Source organism: Daucus carota, chromosome 9 (assembly GCF_001625215.2).
Source record: "Daucus carota subsp. sativus chromosome 9, DH1 v3.0, whole genome shotgun sequence".
NCBI lineage: Eukaryota > Viridiplantae > Streptophyta > Magnoliopsida > Apiales > Apiaceae > Daucus > Daucus carota.
In genome coordinates this window covers 2805791-2829285 of record NC_030389.2, presented here as the reverse complement: position 1 = coordinate 2829285, position 23495 = coordinate 2805791, and the positions used below count along the sequence as shown (strand labels likewise).

The 23495-nt window shown below is 37.1% G+C and overlaps 3 protein-coding genes across 3 annotated transcripts; 1 reads left to right on the top strand and 2 right to left on the bottom strand.

Annotated features, from left to right (window-relative positions):
* The first annotated feature begins 3326 nt into the window (after positions 1 to 3326).
* On the top strand, positions 3327 to 11919 carry LOC108203822 (uncharacterized). Its single transcript, XM_064083938.1, has 8 exons — positions 3327 to 3873; positions 3961 to 4062; positions 4142 to 4208; positions 4296 to 4394; positions 10046 to 10423; positions 10510 to 10793; positions 10892 to 11065; positions 11724 to 11919. Exons 5-8 carry the CDS (start codon positions 10109 to 10111, stop codon positions 11833 to 11835), a joined length of 885 nt encoding a protein of 294 aa, XP_063940008.1. The 5' UTR covers positions 3327 to 3873; positions 3961 to 4062; positions 4142 to 4208; positions 4296 to 4394; positions 10046 to 10108; the 3' UTR covers positions 11836 to 11919.
* Positions 5313 to 8131, bottom strand: LOC135149230 (uncharacterized). Its single transcript, XM_064084270.1, has 5 exons — positions 7373 to 8131; positions 7179 to 7284; positions 6142 to 6340; positions 5700 to 5937; positions 5313 to 5352 (listed from the first exon to the last, which is right to left on the bottom strand). The coding sequence occupies exons 1-4, from the start codon at positions 8014 to 8016 to the stop codon at positions 5702 to 5704; spliced, it is 1185 nt and encodes a 394-aa protein (XP_063940340.1). The 5' UTR covers positions 8017 to 8131; the 3' UTR covers positions 5313 to 5352; positions 5700 to 5701.
* Positions 8354 to 9832, bottom strand: LOC108203824 (uncharacterized). Its single transcript, XM_017373015.2, has one exon. It carries the CDS (start codon positions 9830 to 9832, stop codon positions 8354 to 8356), a length of 1479 nt encoding a protein of 492 aa, XP_017228504.2.
* Positions 11920 to 23495: the final 11576 nt, after the last annotated feature.

Below are 23495 nucleotides of genomic sequence, written 5' to 3'. Positions count from 1 at the left end.
TTAATGTAATTATGATCAGGTTGCATAAGGAATATTTGGAAAGAATTTACGAAGGAAAAAAGAAGGGTGCACAATGGCTATTGGGAGAGCACAATCGACAATTTGCAGACTGGTTTCAACAGACAGTTGGGTGACATTCTTCTCCTATTATATTTCAATTTTCTTCAATTTGTGCTTTACTTGATATCAACTTATAGTCCTTATGACTTTATGTGCAGGTGAGTACAGAAATCAGTGATGGGAAAGCCATTTCAGAAACAATAAGATGGTTGGCAGGAAAACCATCTTATTCAGTGTTGACTTATGAAGGCTATGTGGTTGACGGGGTCCGATACCACACAAAGGAGCGAGATAATGCTAGGGTAGTTCAAAACAGCGGCGTGTCATTAGTTGTTAGGACAGTCCAAGTGTCCAGTGCCAAGGATATAAATCCTATAGAGGGTGATTTAACATTTTATGGCATTATAGAAGAAATATGGGAGTTAGACTACCACGCATTCAAGGCCCCTTTATTTTTGTGTACATGGGCATCAAATGACAGAGGTATCAAGTCCGATGATCTTGGCTTTACACTCGTGAACTTCAATCGACCAGGCCACAAGAAGGACAAATATGTCTCTGTTGACCAAGTCAACCAAGTATTTTATGTTGAGGATCCATGTGATGCTCATTGGTCAGTTGTGTTATCATCGACAACTAGAGATTATCATGCCCTGTATGACGAAGATGTTCGAGAGGAGATATCGTGGAATCCTCCCCCGTTCTGTTGCCATATCCCGATATGTGACCCTACTATTAGTGTTGATGCAACTGTTAGTAATAAAAGAGAAAATGTAGAGGGGATTTGGGTTAAGCAGTGATAGGTGTCTATATATTTAGCAATATAGTCATCTGCAATATAGCAATATGTACTTGTTTGAATTGTACTTGTTAAATTTAGCAATATGTACTTATTTGAATTGTAGCTGTTAAATTTAACAATATGTACTTGTTTGAATTGTTTGCATTGTAATTGTTTGAATTTTCTCTGCATTTTACATTATAGTTGTGATTGAATTTTGCATATTGTTTAAAATATGCATATTGTTTGAATTTGGCATTTTATTGAGTTACTGTGGACTTATAATGTGTGTGTTATTTGTGCAGATTGAAACATGGCACCTAAAAAGCAAAAGAAAACATAGAAGGCTGGTAATGCAAGTGGAGACACTAAACTGCTGGAGAATGAGATCACAGGATCACAAATTCAAGAAAACCAAGAAGTGCAGGCATCGGAACCTCAACAAGCTGGATCAGAGAAACCAACTGTTAACACGACTGGGACAGTTGTAAAAAAATCTGGAGGTAAGCGCGGGGTATGCGCAATGTACAAAGTAATTGTGAAGAAGTCTCATGGGAAAAAGTCTAAAGTCACTTGTGATGAGTATGGAATGCCTAACGGGGAAACAAGGGCCCGATTGCAGTCCTACATCGGTATGTTGGCCAGGACTACAGTTCCAATCGATATTGAGAGTTGGCCCAAGGTTGATCCTGAATTAAAAGCGAAGATTTGGATGGATATTAAGGTACTTTGTAATAATGCTTTCGTTTGTAATAATGCATTTCTGTATTCATATTTTTAACGTAATATTAAAATTCATATCTTATTTGTGTATTTTCCAGTCGACATTTAAAATAGGTCCACATTGTGAGGACATTGTCTTAAAGTCTGCTGGCTCGAAATGGCGACAATTTAAAACTGATTTGACGAGGAAGTTTGTGCTGCCATTTGTTGGAGACAAGAAAAAGTTGAGTAAGCCACCAAGGAGATATGCTTATGTTAGCAAGTCCACCTGGAAGCGATTTGTGAAACAGAGGACAAATTCTGCCTGGACGGTATAATTTGTTGCACTCTTAATTTTGCTACTCAATTTTCTGTTCACTTTACTATTTTGCACATATATGACATGTAATTTGCTAATGTTGTTCTTAGAAAATCCATGAAGCACAAAGCAACAGGGTTTCTCAAAGAAAGTATCATCACCGCTTGTCCAGGAAGGGTTATATAGGTTTAAAAGAAGATGAAGTAAGAACACTTTTATCTCTGCACAATTATCATGGATTTTAACAACAATTTTTTATGGAAAATGCAATTTAACAGATCAAAAAAGGCAAGTTAGAGCCAGGTGTCGAACCTGGTAGAGCCATTTTATGGAAAATGGCTCGTAAGCGAAAAATTGACGAAGAGGTCGAAGAGGTTAAAGAGGTCGATGAGGTTGAAGAGGTTAAAGAGGTCGATGAGGTTTCAGAGGTCGATGATGAATTTGCTGTTGTATGCAAAAAAATTGTAAGCTTTCTAAATTATATTTGCATACTAGCTAGTAGGGCCATCAATTATAATTAAAATATAAATTTCTTGATTTCTTGACCAATTCTGTTTCTTTTATGTCAATAGGATGATTTGTTGGAAAAGAAAAAGGCCGGTGAATTAGAGTTCTATGGAGCTGAAGATGTTCTTACCACAGCTTTGGAGAGTCAAGAGCATTCCGGAAGGGTCCGGGCTGTTGGAGGGTACATAACCCCAAAACAATACTTTAAGCTGCCGAGAGAGAAAAAAATTCGAATCACAAAAGGAGAGTTGATGGCCCGTGATCGGCAAAGGGATGAAAAGACGGAGAAAAAGATGCAGGCTCTTGAGGCAGAGATTGCTTAGTTAAAGGCAATGTTTGCTTCAAGTGTTGGTCCTCAGTCCCCAAAGCAGCCTGAAAAGGCAAGTTCCCAGCCTGAAAAGGAAAGTCCACAGCTTGAAAAGGCAAATGTGGATGATGATGAGGAGTGTGTCATGTATGATCAACCTAAGCCTACACCTCCTGCAGTTTCGGTATAATTTCCTGAATTTTTTGTATTTAATTAAATAATTTCCTGAATTTATAAATTCGTTTTGCCTTAATATTTTAATTTGGTCATTTACGTATTGTAGGGGCAAAGATCTTGTGAATTATCTGTGGACAAGAAAGAAAATAAAGTTGCATTTGGTATGGTGTATCCTAGCGTGGATAGAGAAAAATTTCATGGAATTGATATTCCAGATGACCATAAGTGTGTTTCTGTCGACGGCCTCATCAAACCAGATGCCTTGCTTCCGGTGCCGATACGTGGTGAAATGGTGACAGTCCGCGATGCACTTGGCTCTTTTGTAGCATGGCCCGAGGAATTAATCAGCTACACAACTGCAGTGGTATGTGAATTCTTTGTTTGAGATGTTGAATTTTGATTCGTAGTAGGAATATATATGTGATGTGTATACTTGACATTTTTTATGGTTTGATTATCTACAGGTTAAGAAGAAAGAAAGGTTGCGGCCAAGTGCACAAAAAAATCAGAATGATCAGTTGCAGAAAATTAAGTCGCAGTTCATTAGTGTGAAGCCAAGTCCAAAGGTGCCGAAAGGCTTTAATTTATTGTACAAACACGCAACAATCTGGATGAAAAATACAGGCGTTTCGATAAAGATTGTATGCGATCCGGATGTGTTTGGACATGAAAAGACAGTTTACTTGATAGATGAGAATATTTTGTCATTGTTGGAGTTTAAAATGCTAGGACAAGCTGTACTTGCAGCTTACATGGCGTAAGTTTTCTTTTTCTGTTAATTTTCTATTTTTCTTTTTCTTTTTCTGTTAATTTGCTAGTTGTTCGTAGTTCTAATGTTTGCACTCTTTTTCGTAGGCACCTGCATAATGAGATCTCTGAACAACAAACACTGGCGGAGACATTTGCATTTATTGACCCGGGATCCACTTATCACTTAAATGCCAATTTTGAAAAATACATTGTTGAACGGTTGAAAGAGGGTAACCCGGATCGGCTGTTCTTTTGGCCACACAATCAGAAGTAAGTTGTTTATTAAATTTTACTTATATTAAAAACCTGTATAAGAAACATCTGCTATAAAATGTTTATAATTTTTGATGAAAACAGTATGCATTGGATTCTGACTATTATTTGGGAAGGCGAAATATATATTCTCAATCCGCTCCCTCACCCAACACAATTTCCAGAGCTTGAAAAAGTGTTATCAAGGTAATTTTTTATTTTTCTTAATTAACATTTTGATGGAAATAAAACGTCAATTCTGAAACCGTGTACATTGTATATGCAGCGCGATTAAGACGTTTAATTCTGAAACTGGTAGGAGCAACAAGCCAGCTAAGGCAAAGTTTTTAAGTGTAAGTACTTTTACACTTCATCATTTGAGTACATAGTTATAGTTAATAAGTAGTTTAATTGAGGTGTAATTTTAATTTTTCAAATAGGGATCTCCCAAACAACCTGGTGGCCATGAATGCGGTTACGTAGTCATGCGTTACATGAAAGAAATTATCGCTGACACAAGATTAAGTTTTACTTCAAAGGTATGCATAGTTGTTTTTCTATATCACTACAAGGATTTTGCTATCAGACAACACCTCTTAAACAACGGTGAAAAAAAAAACCGTTGTCCGAAATTGACAGACAATGGTGGATTTCTTTGACATGAAAAACTGTTGTCTGATAGGTTCTATAACAACAGTTATAGCTGTTTTTTGAAAGTGTTGTTTGTTGGATGTTCTATTACCAAGTTAGACAACCGTTTAAAAATGCACTTTTGTAAAATCTCTTTAACCACAACACTTAAAACCCGTTGTTAATAAACTAAGTTTTTGTAGTATGAGACAACAGTTTTGGCCTTTATGTTGTGTAATTCAAACAAGTGTTTATTATAATAGTTGTCTGGTTATTCATCAAACAATGGTTTTTGCATACCATTGTTAAATAGTATTAAATGGAAAGCTCATATAGACAATGGTTATTAGTACTGTTCTGTAAATTTGGTTCAAACAACCAGTCTATAGAACCGTTGTCTGAACACAGTATTTAGAAGACTGTTTTACAGATTTTGAGAGTAACCGTTGTCTATTGAGTAATGGCAATAAAAAAAATTTTACCTGTACATATCAATGCCCCAAAAAACCAATCCAAAACCATCCAACCATGAAATTTACAAACAATAAATCATCCAACAAACTAAATACTGCTGTTGCATTATTTTAAAGAGAGTAAATAATGGACATTGCATTCATCCAACAAACTAAATTATGCTGTCAAATTTACAAGTTAATCCATGAATCGAGAAATAAACAAACTAAACCTACTGCCTACACAAAACATAACATGTATGTTGGCAGAGTAGCGTATTACAATGGAATACAAAGCACCAACTAGGAAAACAAGAATGCGATCAAACAGTGGTATGTGTCCACTCAAATTGGCTCAACTGTTAAAATTTCTTGATCAACATCATCTCACCTTGATCAACATCATCAGTAAACCCTGCAGGTTCCATCATCATTAAATGACCTAAATTTTCTTGCTCTTAATAAGTAGTTTCAAATGAGGCTAAAAAATTGGATCATTCACTGAAATAAAAATAAAAATTTAAACATTAACAAATATTAAAGGAACACGGTTCATGACACCATTAATGTATACGTAGTATAATTACTTGAAACCAATTAATACAGGGCAGAGTAATCGTAATGACACATATTAACTGAAAAATTTATAATTCAACAAATAGAATCATTTAAGAAATTAAGAAGAAATTATTGTGGATAAATAGTAATAAAAGGCAAACATGTATACTCTTCTTCAAATTCAAAACAAATGTAATTTATTACCATCATGAAAGTTGGATCCATTCTTCTTCGTCCCTCATATAACTAGCTTTTTCCTCGTCATGTTCGTCATCATTCGGGAACGTTGGCACATGTAACTCATTCTCAAGTTCTATTTCTACCGATCCATCATTTTCGTCATCACAGTGGTCATAGTAGTTCTTTTCCGGTAATTTCAACACAACAGACCAATTTTTTTCAAGAGGATCCTCAATGTAACATACTTGCTTAACATGTTTACCTAGAACAAAAGGATCATTTATAAAGCCTAATTTATTTAAATTCACTAGTGTAAATCCCATGTTATCTACCTTAACCCCTTTGTTCATATCTACCCAATTACAAAGAAATACAGGAACTCGAAAGTTGTTATAGTCTAACTCCCAGATACCTGTTATAACTCCGTAGTAGGTGTACGAAGTATGTTCAATATTCTTATCCTTACCCTGCACAAGCATTGTATCTGCAACCACACAAACACCACTGCACTGAACTTGCCGTTTATCATCACGCTCCTTCGTGCTATAAGTAACACCATTGATTTTATATACGCTAAATGTAGGCACAATCTTGTTCGGGCCTTCTGCCATCCACCTTATCTCGTCAGTTATAGTATTGTGTTCGTCCAACAATTCTGATTCAATCTGTCCAAAAAAAAATTGTTTAAAACTAATTATTTCATATTACTAGGGAGTGAAATACTATGGTTTCAATTTTATATGGTGTTTCAAAATGTAATTATATAAATTCTTTTGATAAAGTACAAATTTAACTTTAAAGAGATTAATGCAATATAAGCTTATACCATACTACTTGTCAGTGAAACTTTTATTCATAGCTTCAAATGCATATTATGCCACTGCTGCTTTTCATGTTTTGACTAAACTATAGGACTGTTGTATTACTCTATTGAATTAAGCATCAATTTGTGTGTGGACTTTTAAAATAATCCTACTATACTCTATTTAATTGGCCTTGCCCCTGATATAGCCACAACAGGCTTGCTGATATAGCCTTAGCTTTCACAGTTTACATTGTAAATGTTTTTGAATTAAATTTGTTTACCACATAGGAAACAGAAATGTAAAAATAACACACAGGTATAAAGGAAAGTTTGAAAAATGTAAAAATAACACACAGGTATAAGGGAAAGTTTGAAAAATGTAAAAATAACACACAGGAAACAGAAATGAAAGTACAGAGACAACATGTAAAATAACAAGTCTTTTATTAGGGTAAAACTAGAAAATAAAGATTGAGAGAGGTATTTTTCTGCATTCTTCTCTTGTGTGATAATCATTCTCTTTTTAATGTATCAAAAATGTAATCTGCATCCAAGGAAAATTACTAATTACTAATTTGAAATATGTAGAAACTGATAGAGTTCTAGATTTGTTAAATTAGCATCTTTGAGTATGACTAATTATTGTGAGCATATTAATTAGGCCTACATATAATGTTAAAACAAAATAAAAATCATACCTTTTTCCTGAACCATGTGGGGAATGTATCATTTTGCTTATTTTTTAGCCAGACTTCATCATTTTCATGGTGTTTGAATCTCGTCATCAAAGATGCCATATGCTCCCTGCCAGTAAAATCCACGGATATTATATATTAATCAAAATGCACAAAATAAGGAAATAGCGCACACACATATTTCAATAACTGCTTACTCAAAATATGGCCTTATGTCATTACTGTTTTGCAAAAAACACAAGTGTGCTAGGTGCAAGTCGTGATTGATTGGCTTTATCATAGTTGCACCAGATAAGGGCCTGCCATCATTCTGCTCTTGCCTAGGATTTCGCGGCAATCCAATGGTAGCTTCTTCAAAATTTACCAAACACTCGACGGCCTCTTCGGCAACATATGCCTCGGCAATACATCCTTCAGGATGAGCTGGATTCCGTACATATCCCTTAAACGTCTTCATGTATCTTTCGAAAGGATACATCCAACGTAGGAATATTGGCCCGCAAAGCTTAACCTCTCTCACGAGATGAATTGAGAGATGGATCATCACATCAAAGAAGGAGGGAGGGAAGTGTTTTTCAAGCTGGCATAATGTTTCCACCAACTGAGATTGGATTTTTTCCAATTTATCTATATCGATGACTTTACTACAAATTGCCTTGAAGAAGAGACAAAACTTAATAATTGTGCACCTGACTTCTTTTTGCAGTACTGATCGAATGGAAATTGGAAGCAAATGATGCAATATCGTGTGACAATCATGTGATTTCATTCCAACAAGTCGTAATTTTTCCATATTTACCAGATTCTTGATATTTGAACAAAATCCATCCGGTAACTTCATTTTAAGAAAGGATGAGCAAACAGTTTTTTTTTCAGCATGTGATAAGTTCCATGACGCCAACGGCACCTTCTCTTTCTTTCCGGGAGTTTTTGGCCTCAACTCTGTTCTTATTCCCATTTCAGCCATGTCAAGACGGACGGACTCCCGATCTTTTGTCTTTCCCGGAATATTTAGCAAAGTTCCAATCAAAGCTTCACATATATTTTTCTCGATGTGCATCACATCGAGGACATGCCTGACTGGAAAAAACTTCCAATACTCGAGTTGGAAGAATATAGAAACCTTCTTCCATATGGGTCGAGCTTCACCTTTCTTCCATCGAAGTGGGCGTTGTGTCTTACCAAAGACATGACTCCTCAGATGTTGTACTCTTTGAAAAACTTGCTCTCCAGTTAATGGAATAGGAGCACCCCTCCTTCTCTATAGTGTTATCAAAAGCTGATTTTTGCTTTCTATATGGATGATGACGGGGCAACCACCTCCGATGCCTCATGACCACCGTCTTGCGGTAATTAACAAGCCTGGTAGCTTTTGTTTGATCAATGCATACAGTACAAGCATTATAACCTTTAACGACGTTTCCCGACAAGTTCCCTAAGGCTGGATAATCACTTATTGTCCATAATAAAATGCCCCTAAGTATGAAAGATTCTTCCTTATATGCGTCGTACACTTGTTTCCCTCGCCACAACTCTTGTAAATCTTCTATAAGTGGTTGAAGGTACACGTCGATATCATTTCCTGATTCAATTGGTCCTGATATCAATAAACAGAGCATAATATATCTTCTCTTCATACAAAGCCAGGGAGGAAGGTTGTAAATTGATAGCAAAACAGGCCAGGTTGAGTGATCAGTACGGTTTCCATGAAAGGGATTGAAACCATCAGCAGATAAAGCTAGTCGAAGGTTCCTGGTCTCTGATGCAAAATCGGGCCAGTTTTGGTCGACATCCTTCCATGTTTTTGAGTCAGCTGGATGCCTCATTTTACCATCCTTTTGTCGCCCAGTGTCATGCCAAGTCATTTCTTTTGCAATGTGCAGTGTACTGAATAAATTTCTTAATCTCGGTATCAACGGAAAATACCATAAAACCTTAGCAGGTACCCCTTCCAGTTCCTCTCCTTTCCGATTCACTTTCCATCTAGAGGCCTTACATATACGACATGTAGTCTCATCCTCATCTCTCTCACCACGGTATAATAAACAATCATTCGGACATGCGTGTATCTTTTCATACCCCATTCCTAATGAACATAAGGTTTTTTTCGCTTCAGTGAAGGAAGAAGGAATATTGTTTCCTTCCGGGAGCATAGACCCAATTAGTAGTAGAACATCAGAGAAGCATGCATCAGACATACCATGCTTCGCTTTCAAATTGTACAACTTAACTAAAGCTTTTAACTTAGTGTAACTCTCACATCCGGGATAAAGTGGCTGATGTTCACCTTTAACATGGTTGACAAAATCTGAATAATCTGAAGAAATATCATCTTCATGGTCCTCAGGTATATCCATTCCTGTGGAAAATTGATTAATAGATTCTGAAGTACTTCCTGTTTCAGTCGGTACAGGACTTTCTACTAAATTTGACTCCCCGTGCCATATCCAACGTGTATAAGTTTGATCGATACCGTATTGAAAAAGATGATGTTTAACTGTTTGAGCTTTCCATGATTTACTATGTGCGCACCTTGTGCAGGGACAACTAATCTTTTCTTCGGTATACCCATTTCCATATGCAAACAACAATAAATCATTAACGCCTCTTTGAAACTCTTTCGTTCTTCTATCAGCTCGTAACCATGACCTATCCATCTGATATTAATAAGAAACCAAATTAATGAACAAGTATAAGAAAATTAGAATGACAGTAGAACATCAGCAGTGAAAATGTTAGGAAATGCAGGATGTCCAGGTAGGTTATTACTTGCCAATAGTGAAAATGTGAGTTAAGAGATCGGTGGTGGGTTATGATTATTATTTTAGTGTTGATGTTAATGCAGATAAGGTCTTGTCTTATGTTGACAGGGTCTTTCAGATGCCAGACACGCAATTAAGCCGAGAAAGAAGCCAAATGAGCTAGTGTCCTAAATGAAAGTGGATGGTTCAGGTAGTTCTGACTGCAAATTGGCCATAGGATCATTGAGCAACATTGTTGCTTTTGCAAAGATGCATGAAGTCCCTGTTCTTGATGGACGTGAACAGACTATCCATGGAGTCAAACTTGGAGAAGCAAATGCAAGAGTGTCAATCACTCAAGTCATTCAAGGCAACGCAAAGATTCCCTTCCCCATTGGTGATGAAATTGTTTCTGTACAAGAAGCCATGGGAACTTTTATTGCGTGGCCAAAAGACCTCATAACTGTGGGAAACAATAGCCTTAACCAGGTTTTTTCTGCTCCAAAGGTCAGAAAGGTTTTTGCATTATGTTTAGTAGAAGTATGTGTTTATTTGTATCTTTATTTCTTAGTCTTTTGACATGCATTTTTCAGAGAGCCAAGAAAGGTCTTGCCAAGAAAATAAAGAAGTCAAGCAAGTTAATTGATGAATATGTTGAACCAGAGCTTGTTGTGGACATGGGTCCAAATTATCCATCTGCATTGAATCGCTTGTGGACATGGGCAAAAGATTCGTTGAGTGATGGCCGGACTATTTCTTTTCAGTTGAGCAAAGAAGCATTTGGCTTGACAAGAAAGCAGAGCATATTCTTATCAGACATACATGCAGTCTGCTCTGGAGGTGAAATGGCAGGGTCTGTAATCTGCCTTTACATTCAGTAAGTTTCCTTGTAAACAATTTTTTTTTAATTTTTCGTGGATTGTCCTACAATTAAAATGTGAATCTTTACTCACTATTGCTTAATAATGTATGTAGCTTTTTAAATGACTACGTGAAAAAGAATAAGATGTCGAGCATGATAAGCTTCGTTGATCTGTGTACGATTGGTGCCACTGGATGCGGTACTGCAACGCAGAGGTCGAATGCACTAGCTGCACGTTTTAAGGGTGCGAGAAAAGGGGAACACTTTCTCATGCCTTACAATGATGTGTGAGTATTACACTACTGCTTTACTATTATTTTAGTATTAAAGATGATCATATGTCTTACCATTTTAAGTTAATTTTTTACGAGAATTTAAGTTAGAATTTAAATGCAAGAGTTAATTTTTGAGTTTAAACCTGATAATATTTCTTTTAAAATGTAAGTTGAATTTTTTACCGTAATTTAGGTTCTAAATTTTAATAGAAGGGTGAATATGGTTTCATCACGTTTTCAGACAATTTGCTAGAATTTTTAATAATAACTGCAGGTTTCATTTTTTAAGTTGATTGGTTACGATAATTTAAGATTTAACTTAAATAAAATATTTGAATTTAAGATTCTAGCTTAATGATAACATGCCTTACTAAAGTTGAATTTTAGATATTCAACTTAATCGCACATGTAGTATATTAATTGAACATGAAAGTTTGATATACAAATTTAAAGACGAGAGAATATTTATTATATCATTTAAAAACCATTAATATCTCTTGCAATTTCTGAGTTGAATTTTTACGAAAATTTTAACTTTTATATTTTAATACAATTGTTAATTGCAAGTTGTTGCAATGAGTGTCATAATTTGTGACAATTTACTGATTTGTTGATTTTAAGAAATTTACTGCTTTGTTTTTATTTTAGTAATAATGATATGTTTTGATAGGAACCACTGGACGTTGTCTGTGGTAAATCCGGATGCAGAGATAGTCTACTACATGGACCCTCTTAAACGTCGAATTGCAAATGGTGAATGGGTTGATGTTGTCGACAAGTAAGTCCCCTTATAGTATTCAGTCTTCACTTGTAAAGCTTGTCACACCAAACTTTATCGTGTTATGTGTATTTAATGATATATATATATATATATATATATATATATATATATATATATATATATATATATATATATTATTTTCATTACAGTGCCATTAAGTTGTACAAGGAGGATCTGAATAAGGTTTTCAAGAAGAAAATATTATGGGAGAACATGGCGGTACAGTTTCATTCTCATCAGTTTCATTCTCATCATGTTTCATTTATGCCGTATATGAAATTGTAACTAAAATTTTGTTACAATTTTCAGGGAGTTCCCGTGCAGACCGGGACCAAGGATTGTGGGCTGTTTGTTATGCGATACATGAAAGAAATTGTTCATGATAAGGAGCTTGAGTTTGTTACTAAGGTGAGTACTTTAATTTCTTTGAATTTTCTGACCAAATATGTATTTACTCTTGTATCATAAATTATGTGACTTAACAAAAAAAATTCATGCTTTTTCAGTGGATGCGTCGGTCAAAGTTAGTTTATACCGCTGATGAAATCAACGAGATCCGGATTGATTTTGCAAAGTACTTTATGAAACGCCATGCCACTTAGGTTTTAGATCAGTTTCTTTGCTTTTGAACTATTCGCTTTTGAACTATTCAGGGAAGTGCAACTTTAAGTTTATGTAGTTGGTGAATTGTTATGTAAATTTGGATGTGGCTACTTGATGTTGGTTTGAATGCCTGAATATTTGGTTTGTTGAACTTGTAGTTTAAGTATGATGAATCTTGAACGCCATATAGTTTATGGTCGTTGTTTTTATTTTAGTTGGTTTGGTTGCGTAATTGATGGATAAAAAAATTGCTAATTTGTGGTTTGACTTGTTTATAGATTTGTTTTATTTCCAGTCAGGTGGATTTGTGAATGGATTGAATTTAGTTTTAGGTTTGTGCAGGTGGTATGTATGAGATATTAATTCAATTTGTAAAAAAATTACAGATTCACAGATAATGGTCTTTAAGAGAAAAAAGAGCCATTGTACCATACTCATTCAAACAACAAGTTACCTAAAATATCGCAAAAATAACCATTGCGTGATGTTATATAATCAAATGGGTACCTAATTGAAACCATTGTGTCAATAACATTTCAATAACTGATGGAACTGAAATAGTGTTGTGTGATGTTAGGTCCAATCAGACGTAGAAGGGGGGGGGTTGAATACGTCGTACCAATTCCTTCGATTTAATTTAATTGCGGATAATCTTTGTTTCAGTCCATGTTAAATCAATCGTAAATAAATAACTCCAGCAAGTCGGGGAATATTCTTGTATTAGAAATAATCCTCGGGTGCTACAAATTCCAACACAAGTGTCGGCTGCAGAGACTACAATCACTCTAATACAAACTCTCGATAAATACGATCTTCTAATTTAACTCTCGAGAACGTGTATAGTGTGTGCACTTACAAAGTGTGTAGTTGTTTTCAAATGAAAACACAGAGCCCTATTTATAGACTTTCCAACAACTAACCATGGTTAACGAGTTCGTCCTGAACGACTTGAGTTCGTCCTGGACGGATTCGTTTTCTAAAAATAAAACTAACTCAGAATATATAAGGAGTGGCGCCACTTTCATATACATATATATAAGTACATATATATATATGAAAGTTGCGCCCAAATGTATGTTCTTCTCCACTGTGGTCAAAGTTGGCGCCCAAGGATGGTCAACAGTTGCGCTTTGAACCTTCTTTCACAGTGTTGCTTTCACTTAGAAATAATCCAAGTGTGAGGGGAAGTTGCGCTCCTGAGTGTATGGATAGGAGGCGCAACATTTGACTTTCTGGTCAAATGTTGCGCTCCTGAGTGAATACAGTTATCTTTACTTGGCCATTATTCTTCAACGAAGACATCAAGCGCAAGTTTTGACTTTCAGTCAAACTTGGCGCTTGATCAATCCCTCCCACTGTACACTGTGTTTGAACACTTAGAAAATCTAAGTAGTGAAGGGTTATTGAGGCGCAGACTTTGACTTTAGTCAAAGTTTGCGCTTCAACAAACACTGGCTCCTCCCAGTATTGTACTTAGACAATTTCCCTTGGATTTCCAAACATGTCTCACTTATATATATATAAATATATACATAATTAATTGTGTTAATTAATTACTTGAATTAATTTTATTCAAGTAATTCACAATTAATATATATATATATTTATCTATATATATATGTATAATGAGTTCCTTGGCAATATTCTGGAGCAGCTCGATTAACTTGATCAATTAATTCGATGATCGAATCCACTGAATACTTTCGTATGTCCTGACGTCCTGTGCACTGGTCTGGTTCACGAACGACTCGAACTGAAATAATTCCTTGAATCCTTTGCTTGATAATTTACTTGATCATTCATTCCTGGTTAGATGTTGCTTCGATAAATTTGATTATAAATAATCAAATTAAATATACTGGAATCTTCTGGTCTTTGATACGTGATCTTCAGGCAATCTTGATAGCAGAAACACATAGAACTTTATTCTTCACTGAGGCTTGAACATATTAATGAACTTCTTTCAGTGGATGGATGCTCGTCTCAGATATCTTGATTGTCTTTGTCTGTTCGTATCGAATCTCCAACCTGTAGATTCCTGTATCATACTTACGTATTGTTTCCTGTCTTTTGTTGTGTTGAGTTATCGTAATTACATTTACGTTACATTATGCTTTACAATCTCCCCCTATTTGATTGTTAGAGTTCGACAAGCAAATCCTTTAAGAGGATAACTCAACTGACACAATGAAAAAGCATACTATTTTAAACAGGAAATAATACTAAGTACAGTCTGGATTATATCTTACATTTTCCAGAAATCAAAAGTAAATACAAGCAGCCATTGTTCCTCTAGCCTGAACTAATCTTTCCTTGGTTTCTTGGCTCTTGCATTAATCAGCTTCTGCTCAGCTTTTCTCTTTGCAGCTTCCTCTACTTTCTTCTGAGTGAGCTTGTTTTCAATCTCTTCAATCCTTGCTGTAATGGTACTCAGTGCCACTTGCTCCAGTGTATTCTCAGGTGGAGGTTGCTCTAGATTTTTCTTCATCTTCTCTAAAGTTTGCAGGTGAACCATCTTCTTCAACTTCTTAAAAGTGACATTCATCTCCATTCCTTCAATTTTCATAATGATCCTTGATGGATGAGCACGAACTCTAGAAGTGTTGTGGACAGTCTCTACAGCTTTTCTTATCTCCAGAAGATCAACCAAATCTTTGAGCACACTCTTGTCTTCCTTTACCACTGACCACTTAACAGCTGCAACTGCACGAGTGATTCTTTTGGAATTGAGTTTCCCAATCTCTGTGAGTGGTATAGCAGTGACTTCAGAGTCTTTCTTCTTCTTGAATATTACAGATGTAGGATTGTAAGTAACAACAGGTGCATTTGGATTTTCAGGAACTTCAGGGTCTAGTGGAGACAGTGGATATGGTGGTTGACGATTGATGGCTGATAAGTCTAATTCTCTCAGAGCAGCAAAGTTCAGACGATAGGCATATAGCAGTTCAGCAGTTAGTCTTCCCTTGCTAGTCCTTGAGCACTTCTCCCTGACTTGAGCTTCCAGATATTTCAGTATACGAGGATTGTATGTTGATAGTGCTTCATCAGTGAGTCCTATACTCTGAATCATACCATCCTTGAAGTACTTAATAACTGAGGGCTTGTCATGAATTTCAACTCCAATATCAGTGATCCATTCTTCCACCATATCTCTGAATATTTCATTATGTTTTCTGCCGGTTGAGATGATCTTGTTTCTTACCACAAACAGCTCAGTTAAAGAAAGATCTCTGAGAAACTGACTTGACACATGCTTGAGTCCATGGCCTTCTCTCTGTAGCTCAAATGATATGTTCACCATCCATCCTCTCCTGGGAAGAACAGCAACAGACACAGTAGAAATGATATCATTCAACACCTCGTGATAATCATGTAAATCCTTGTAGTTGTTCCTGAAGGAGTCAAAGATATCTTTTACTTCGTCATCATCATTATCTTGAGTGACCTCTGGAAAGTCAAACACAGATCTAGCAGCATCCCATTCAGCTCCATCTTTATGTAAGTTGGCAAGTCTCCTTTCCCTACGAATCCGTCTTTGGTTTTCTAACTTTTCCCTTGCTTTCCTTTGCTCAGCATAATCCCTAGCAACATCAGCAATGTCTTGTGGATTTGCAATTTCAAACTCTTCAGCAGGAAAGATGTCATTGTGATATGCAAGTTCATCAGCAAAGACTTCAGCATCTGGGATTTCTCCTTCTTCCAGATCATCATTCTCAGCACCAACCATCCTTATTATTCTATCATCAACAAACTCAGGGATGTATTCATCATGAGTGTAACTGAATTGATGCCTAAGAGCAGAATCAATCAGTTCTTCAGACACCCCTGTTATCACCCTCTTTCCTTTTGCTTTTTCTGCTGCTCTCTCCCCCTCAGTTGAGTAATCCTCTCTGGAAGGTTGAGATGCCAGCAACTTAGCCTCCAGGGCAGCAAACCTTTGTTCCATTGTTGATTTGATTTCTACCAACTCCTCCCGTAGAACAAGATTCTCAGCTTCTAAGTGTTGAACTTTGAATTTCAGAGCTTCAAATTCTGTCACAGATACAGTTGGAAGTGGTGTAGGTTGAGCTGTAGGGTTCTCACTTGTGCGTTCTGTAGGTGTTTCTCTCATTTCACTCAAAGCTAGAACACTCAGTGGGTCAAAGGGTTTCTGTATAGCAAGTTCTGTTGGTGTTTCCCTCTCACTCAAAGTCATTCCAGCATCCTTAGATGTACCTGCAGAAGAAATCTTCTGAGCCTCTTCTAGAGAGGTCACAGAAGGTGCAATGAAGGTTCGTGAGCCTTCGTCCTCAGTTTCCTCGTCAGATGAATCTGAGTCATTAGAAACAAGTTGCCAACTACTTGAATGTAGTGAGTCCTTTGATGGATCCTGAGTTGGAATCTCAGGGTGGGTAGACACAGGGCTCGAAGGATGTGATCCTTGAATTGGCGAAGCACCCTGGTTTCCCACAACTGCCTTTGACGGCGAAAGACTTTGTGACAAGTCCTCTGTAACTGGCACACTTCCTGATACGAAGGGCTCAGAAACAGATTGCCGTTCACCTTCGAGAGGTGAAGAGTCCTTTGAAGGATCTGGGAATGTTCCTCCCAGGGGGGTAGACAAGGATGTAGAATGTGGCATTTCATCCAAGTTTCCCCCAGAAGCCTGTGAAGGCATTTGACCCTGAATAGGATCAGTAACAACAGTGTCTATCCCTGACATGGACGACAAAGTGTTAGCAACCGTCAATTCTTCTATTGTGTGTGCAACCTCACTGTGCATTGAAGTAATATTTGGCTGAGGTGGTGAAGAAATAGACATATCTGCAGTTGTCTCAGGTTCTATTCTCCTTTCTTGACTAGGAGACAGAGCTGCAGTTTCAGAAACGATCTCCTTGTGTGGTGCACTTAAGGCACTTTCTCCCTCTCTCTCAGAAATAAGACTTGGTTGGCTGAGGGGTAGAGTAGTTTCTGCTTCAAGTGTTTGTGAAGTGGTGCCTTGGTTATGAATTTGTGGGTTTTCAAATTCATTGGCACTTGTGATAGGAGGTGAAAGCTGATTGGAATCCAAAAGATTCTGAATCCAATCAGGTGCACTAAAAGACAAGTTGTCAGAGTCAGAAGGGATACCTGACTGCAGCAGTGGATTGTAAGTGTTGGAGAAAAGCTCATCAACATCCACCATCACATCATTAGAAGGTGCAGCTGTATTGGTTTGAACAGGAGTATCCACTTCATCTTCAGAATCAGTAGAGTTGTCTTGCAGTGAATCCTCTCCTTCAGATTGAGCATTGTCATCTGAGGATGTCTGTGCATCTTCCACTATCACCTCTTCTTCTAGTTGTGAAGTTTGAGTCTCAGGGATATCAGCTTGATGAGATGACTCAGGGACTTCAGTACTTTGAGTTTCAGGGGCCTCCTCTTCTTGAACCACTGGATTAGCAACATTTTGAATGTGGGGTGGAGGCACATTTGGATTGTTCAGGAATTCTTGCATTGCCTCCGGAAGAACCACATCTTCATTGTTGGTGTAGTTCTGATGGTTTTCCAGCATAGAGATGACCCTGGTAGTCATGAAAGAGCAGATAACATTGTCTATATTGGGATAGACAGCTCTCTCAGCAGGAGTCAACAGTTGATTTAGTACAATCTGGAAGAACCTAGGATAGAGTAGTATGTTCCTGTTTTTCCTTAGGGAGTCCTGAAAAGCTCCCATGATCAAGTGTCCCAGATTTATCCTTGAATTCTGAGCTATTGCAATTCCAATCTCCTGGTTGAAGGTTGTGATGCCATGGAACCCTCCAGTCTTTGGTGCAAATACATGAGAAATGGAATTAAAGAAGAAATTCCATTCTCGAGGTAAATGCTTCACGTACATTTTGCTTGGAAGATCACCATTTTCCCTCTGGCAGTGAATAGCAAAGAAGAAATTCGTTCGTTCAGCCTTGTCTGGAACAGCCTCAAAGTTGTCAGTTGGCAATTGGAGTGCAGTGTTCAGGGTTTGTTCAGTAATCATCAGTGTTCGTCCCTGAATGACACACTTGAGTCCAAATACCTGTCCTTCATTTACAACAGAAATAGAAGACAGAAAATCTCGAAGAAGAGATTTGTTAAGATAAACTGATTCTGTCATAGCAAATCTAGCAAATGAAAATTCTGACAAGTAACGAACCCAGCGTCGATAATTCGCTTGCGTAATTAAATTATTATTTTCAACAATAGTGAAATTTGTTTTCGGAATCTCAAAATTTGCAGCCATTTTTAATTAAAATTAAAAATGATTATAAATTTCGTTTCACGAATAATAACGAACAAATTTCAACTTATGTCACGAAAATAATTAATTAATAACGCTCCGAAAAACCCTAATTCCAAGAATTTCAGATTTTGATGAAATTAAAGTATGTTGTTTTCCTTGAAATTCTAAGAATAATGGTATCGGTTTCGAAAATTATCGAAGCAAAAATCACGTACAAAACAGTCCAAGAAGTCTAAAGGTTTCGAAAAACCCTTTCGAAAAACTGCTACGGATCGTGTTGAAACAGGTATGTATGGAAAGCTCTTGACACGGGGAATCCAAAACTGGTCTTATAATCAAAAATGGGCAAGAGTTCGTCGGTGTTTTGTTTGATTGAAGTTTCAAGAACTCGGCTGTTTGTGAATAAAGAAGAGGGTTTGGCTGCGTGTGTATATGCGTGTGTATTTGTGAATAAACGGAAGAAAAACAACAAGTGCGTGTATATATATCCACAGATAACGGGAGGCGCAAGTTGGTTAAAGACCAACTTGCCCCTCATTGTGTACACAGGGCATGGCAAAGGCGCAACAAAGGAAATGACTAAACTGCCCTCTATACATGTGACTGTATAGAGGCGCAAGTTTGTACTTAGAAATTAACAGAGATACTAAACCTACAGGTATATATGCTTGAGGCGCAAACTTTGACTCGGTCAAAGTTTGCGCTTCAATCATACAGTGTAGAAGAGTACTTGGTTTAATTTCTAAGTCATAACATTCCACCCAAGCCACTGACTGATCCTGGGCGCAAGTTTTGACTTGGTCAAACCTTGCGCCTGGGTTCAGTACAAACACACAAATCAAGTTTGTTTATTGAATTATTTTGATCGAAACAAAATAATTTAATAAATAACTTGAATTAATCACAATTAAACTAAATAAAGTTGAACTAAATTAAAATTAGTCAACCACTATTTAGTTAATTATGCTGCAAGTATTTTAATTAAGATTTAATTAATGGTCAACTTAAGATAATTTGAATTGCTTCAAATCCATTAATCAAATATAATTAAAAATTGAATTAAATAAACACTAATATTCATTAATTGAATATAAGCACTTAAATAATTTAAGAAAATTAATTCTAAATATCTACCACTTAGCAATTAATCACATAATCACATAAAATCATGTAAATCATATAAATCATGGCAAATAATTAAAACTAATTATCAGATAATTATGTAAAATACTGGATGCTCTTTGTAAATTCACAAGTCCTGAAAATATGTACATTTTAAAACTTGTGAACTTACGAACAAATTGCAGTTATTTCTTGTCTAATTAATTAGACATATTTAACATCCCAAGTTCACCAACCAGTCTAGAGAAAGTGGATTCGTCTAGTGGTTTAGTGAAGATGTCTGCAATTTGTTGATCAGTAGGTACGAAGTGTAACTCTACTGTTCCATTCATGACATGCTCGCGAAGGAAATGATACCTGATATCAATATGCTTTGTCCTGGAGTGTTGAACAGGATTGTTGGCAATGGCAATGGCACTCGTGTTATCACACAGAATCGGAATTTTATTCAACATGAGTCCATAATCTTGTAGTTGAGTCCTCATCCACAAGATTTGAGCACAGCAACTTCCAGCAGCTATGTATTCAGCTTCCGCTGTAGACGTAGATACGGAGTGTTGCTTCTTGCTATACCATGACACCAACCTTCGTCCAAGAAACTGACAGCTTCCTGAAGTACTTTTCCTATCAATCTTACATCCTGCAAAGTCAGAATCTGTATAGCCAACCAGATTAAAACCTGTATCTTTAGGGTACCAAATCCCTAGATTGGGGGTTCCCTTAAGATACCTAAAAATACGCTTAACAGCTATAAGATGTGACTCTTTAGGATCAGCCTGGAATCTAGCACATAAACAAGTTGCGAACATGATATCTGGTCTACTAGCAGTTAAGTATAAGAGAGAGCCAATCATACCTCGATACTTCGTGATGTCAACTGACTTACCAGATTTGTCCTGATCAAGTTTGACAGCAGTTGGCATAGGGGTTTTGGCAGGAGATGCTTCTTCCATTCCATATTTCTTCAGAAGATCCTTGATGTATTTAGATTGGCAGATAAAAATACCGTCAGGCTTCTGACTGACTTGAAGTCCTAGGAAGAAGGACAATTCTCCCATCATGCTCATCTCATACTTGCTCTGCATTAACTTAGCAAATCTCTCGCACAAAAGATCATTAGTAGAACCAAATATAATGTCATCGACATATACTTGTATGAGAATTATATCATCCTTATGCTTTTTATGGAAAAGAGTTTTATCGATGATACCTCTGGTGAAACCATTTTCAAGTAGGAACTTGGAAAGAGTGTCATACCAGGTTCGAGGGGCCTGCTTCAGGCCATAGAGAGCTTTGAAGAGAAAGTATACGAAGTCTTCAAATTCTTTGTCTTCAAACCCAGGGGGTTGTTCAACATAGACTTCCTCTTCTAGATCACCATTCAGGAATGCACTTTTCACATCCATCTGATATACTTTGAAGTTGGAGTGTGCAGCAAATGCTAAGAACATCCTGATTGCTTCAAGCCTAGCAACTGGAGCATAGGTTTCATCATAATCAATTCCTTCTTCTTGTGAATAACCCTTTGCAACCAGTCTTGCCTTATTCCTCGTAACAATACCATCTTCATCCAGTTTGTTTCTAAAAACCCATCTGGTGTCAACTACAGATTTTCCTTTAGGTCTTGGCACCAGCTTCCATACTTTCTGCCTTTCGAATTGATTGAGTTCTTCCTGCATTGCAGATACCCAATCTGGATCATTTAGAGCCTCTTCAACTTTCTTTGGTTCTGTCTGAGACAAAAATCCAGCAAAGTTGCATTCATTCTGAGTTGCTCTTCTAGTCTGCACTCCTGTGTCTGGATCACCAATGATTTGTTCAACAGGATGGGCTCTACTCCATACCCTTTGTCTTGGCAGATTCAATCTTGATGATTCACCAAAATCATAATTGTGTTGAGTGTGATGACTAGTAGATCCACTTTGACTTACTCCCCCTGAGCTGATGCTAATTCTATTTGATGATCCTCCACTTTGACCACTGTGATCATGATGATCATTTGTATTGTTGCCAATACTTCCTCCAGATGGTTCAGGATCAGCATTTCCTTCATTTGCATTAGGATCTCTTATATCAGCTTCAGGTTCATCTTCTCCTAAGTAGATGTCTTCTAAATTCTCAAACTCCAGAGAATCAGATTCATTTTCCTTTTGAAGACTTGGGAGTCTGGTATCATCAAATCTTACATTGATGCTTTCAATCAGCTTGTCGTCATTGATCAGATAAACCCTATAGGCCTTAGACTCCAAAGAATAACCCAGAAAAATGCCTTCTTCAGCTTTGGCATCAAACTTTCCCAAATGCTCTTCTTTTAACACAAAGCATTTTGCACCAAACACATGAAAGTAACTCAGTGATGGTTTTCTGTTGGCCATTACTTCATAAGGAGTCTTATCCAAATCCTTGTTAATCAGGGTACGATTTTGAGTGTAGCAAGCAGTACTCACAGCTTCAGCCCAGAAATAGATTGGAAGTCTTGATTGACTAATCATTGTCCTTGCTGCTTCAATCAAGGTTCTGTTCTTCCTTTCTACGACACCATTTTGTTGTGGAGTCCTTGGAGCTGAATACTGACGAGAGATGCCCTTATCGGTACAGAAGTCATTAAGAACAGCATTACGAAATTCTGTTCCATTATCTGATCTGATTGCCCTTACTGGCAGATCTGCTTCCTTTTCAATCTTCTTGATATGATCAATGATGACGAGTGCTGCTTCATCCTTTGAATGTAAGAATAATACCCATGTGTATTTTGAGTAGTCATCGACAATCACAAGAGCATATCTTTTCCTTGATATAGAAGGGATGTTGACAGGTCCAAACAGATCCATATGAATCAGTTGAAGGGGTGAACCAATGTCAGTCATGCCTTTGCTCCTGTGTGATGCTTTCTTTGACTTCCCTTTTTCACATGCATCACAGAGTCCTTCTTGACAGAATTCTTTCTGTGGCAATCCTCTCACAAGTTCCCTTTTGACTAAAGAGTTCATAGTCTTAAAGTTCAAGTGTGAGAGCTTCCGATGCCATAACCAACTATCATCAGCAGAGGCCTTGGTGTAGAAACACTTGACCTCCCCCTTACTTGCTGAGTCTATGTCGGCTATAAACAAACTTGATTTTCTTACACCACGGAGTGTAAGATCCTTGTTCTTCCGGTTCTGGATTAAGCAAACTTCTTTCTGAAAGATTACGTCGTATCCTTTGTCACAGAACTGACTGATACTTAGTAAATTATGCTTGAGTCCTTCCACCAGAGAGATATCTTCAATTATGACATTTCCAACTTTCAGCTTACCATATCCCGTTGTAAAACCTTTGCTGTCATCTCCAAAGATTACAATTGGGCCGGTTCTCATCACCACATCTGTGAGCAGGGACTTTTCACCAGTCATGTGTCTTGAACAACCACTATCAAGAACCCACACAACTTTTCTTTTCCTTCCTGTGCCCTGCATTCACAAATGGATTAAACTTTCTTTGGTACCCAGACGTTCTTGGGTCCAGGTGATTTAGTAGAAACAGGATTATCAACAGAAACTGGTTTAACATGTGCTTGTTCAGGGGTGACTGGACTCTTCTCCTTTTTAGTCTTAGCAGAAGTGCTTTTAGACTTGGAGTTGGGAGTTTCCTTCTTCTTAGAAGGACTAGCAGTCTTTGCCACAGGGGCAACAGAAGGTGCAGGCATATTCATATTCATG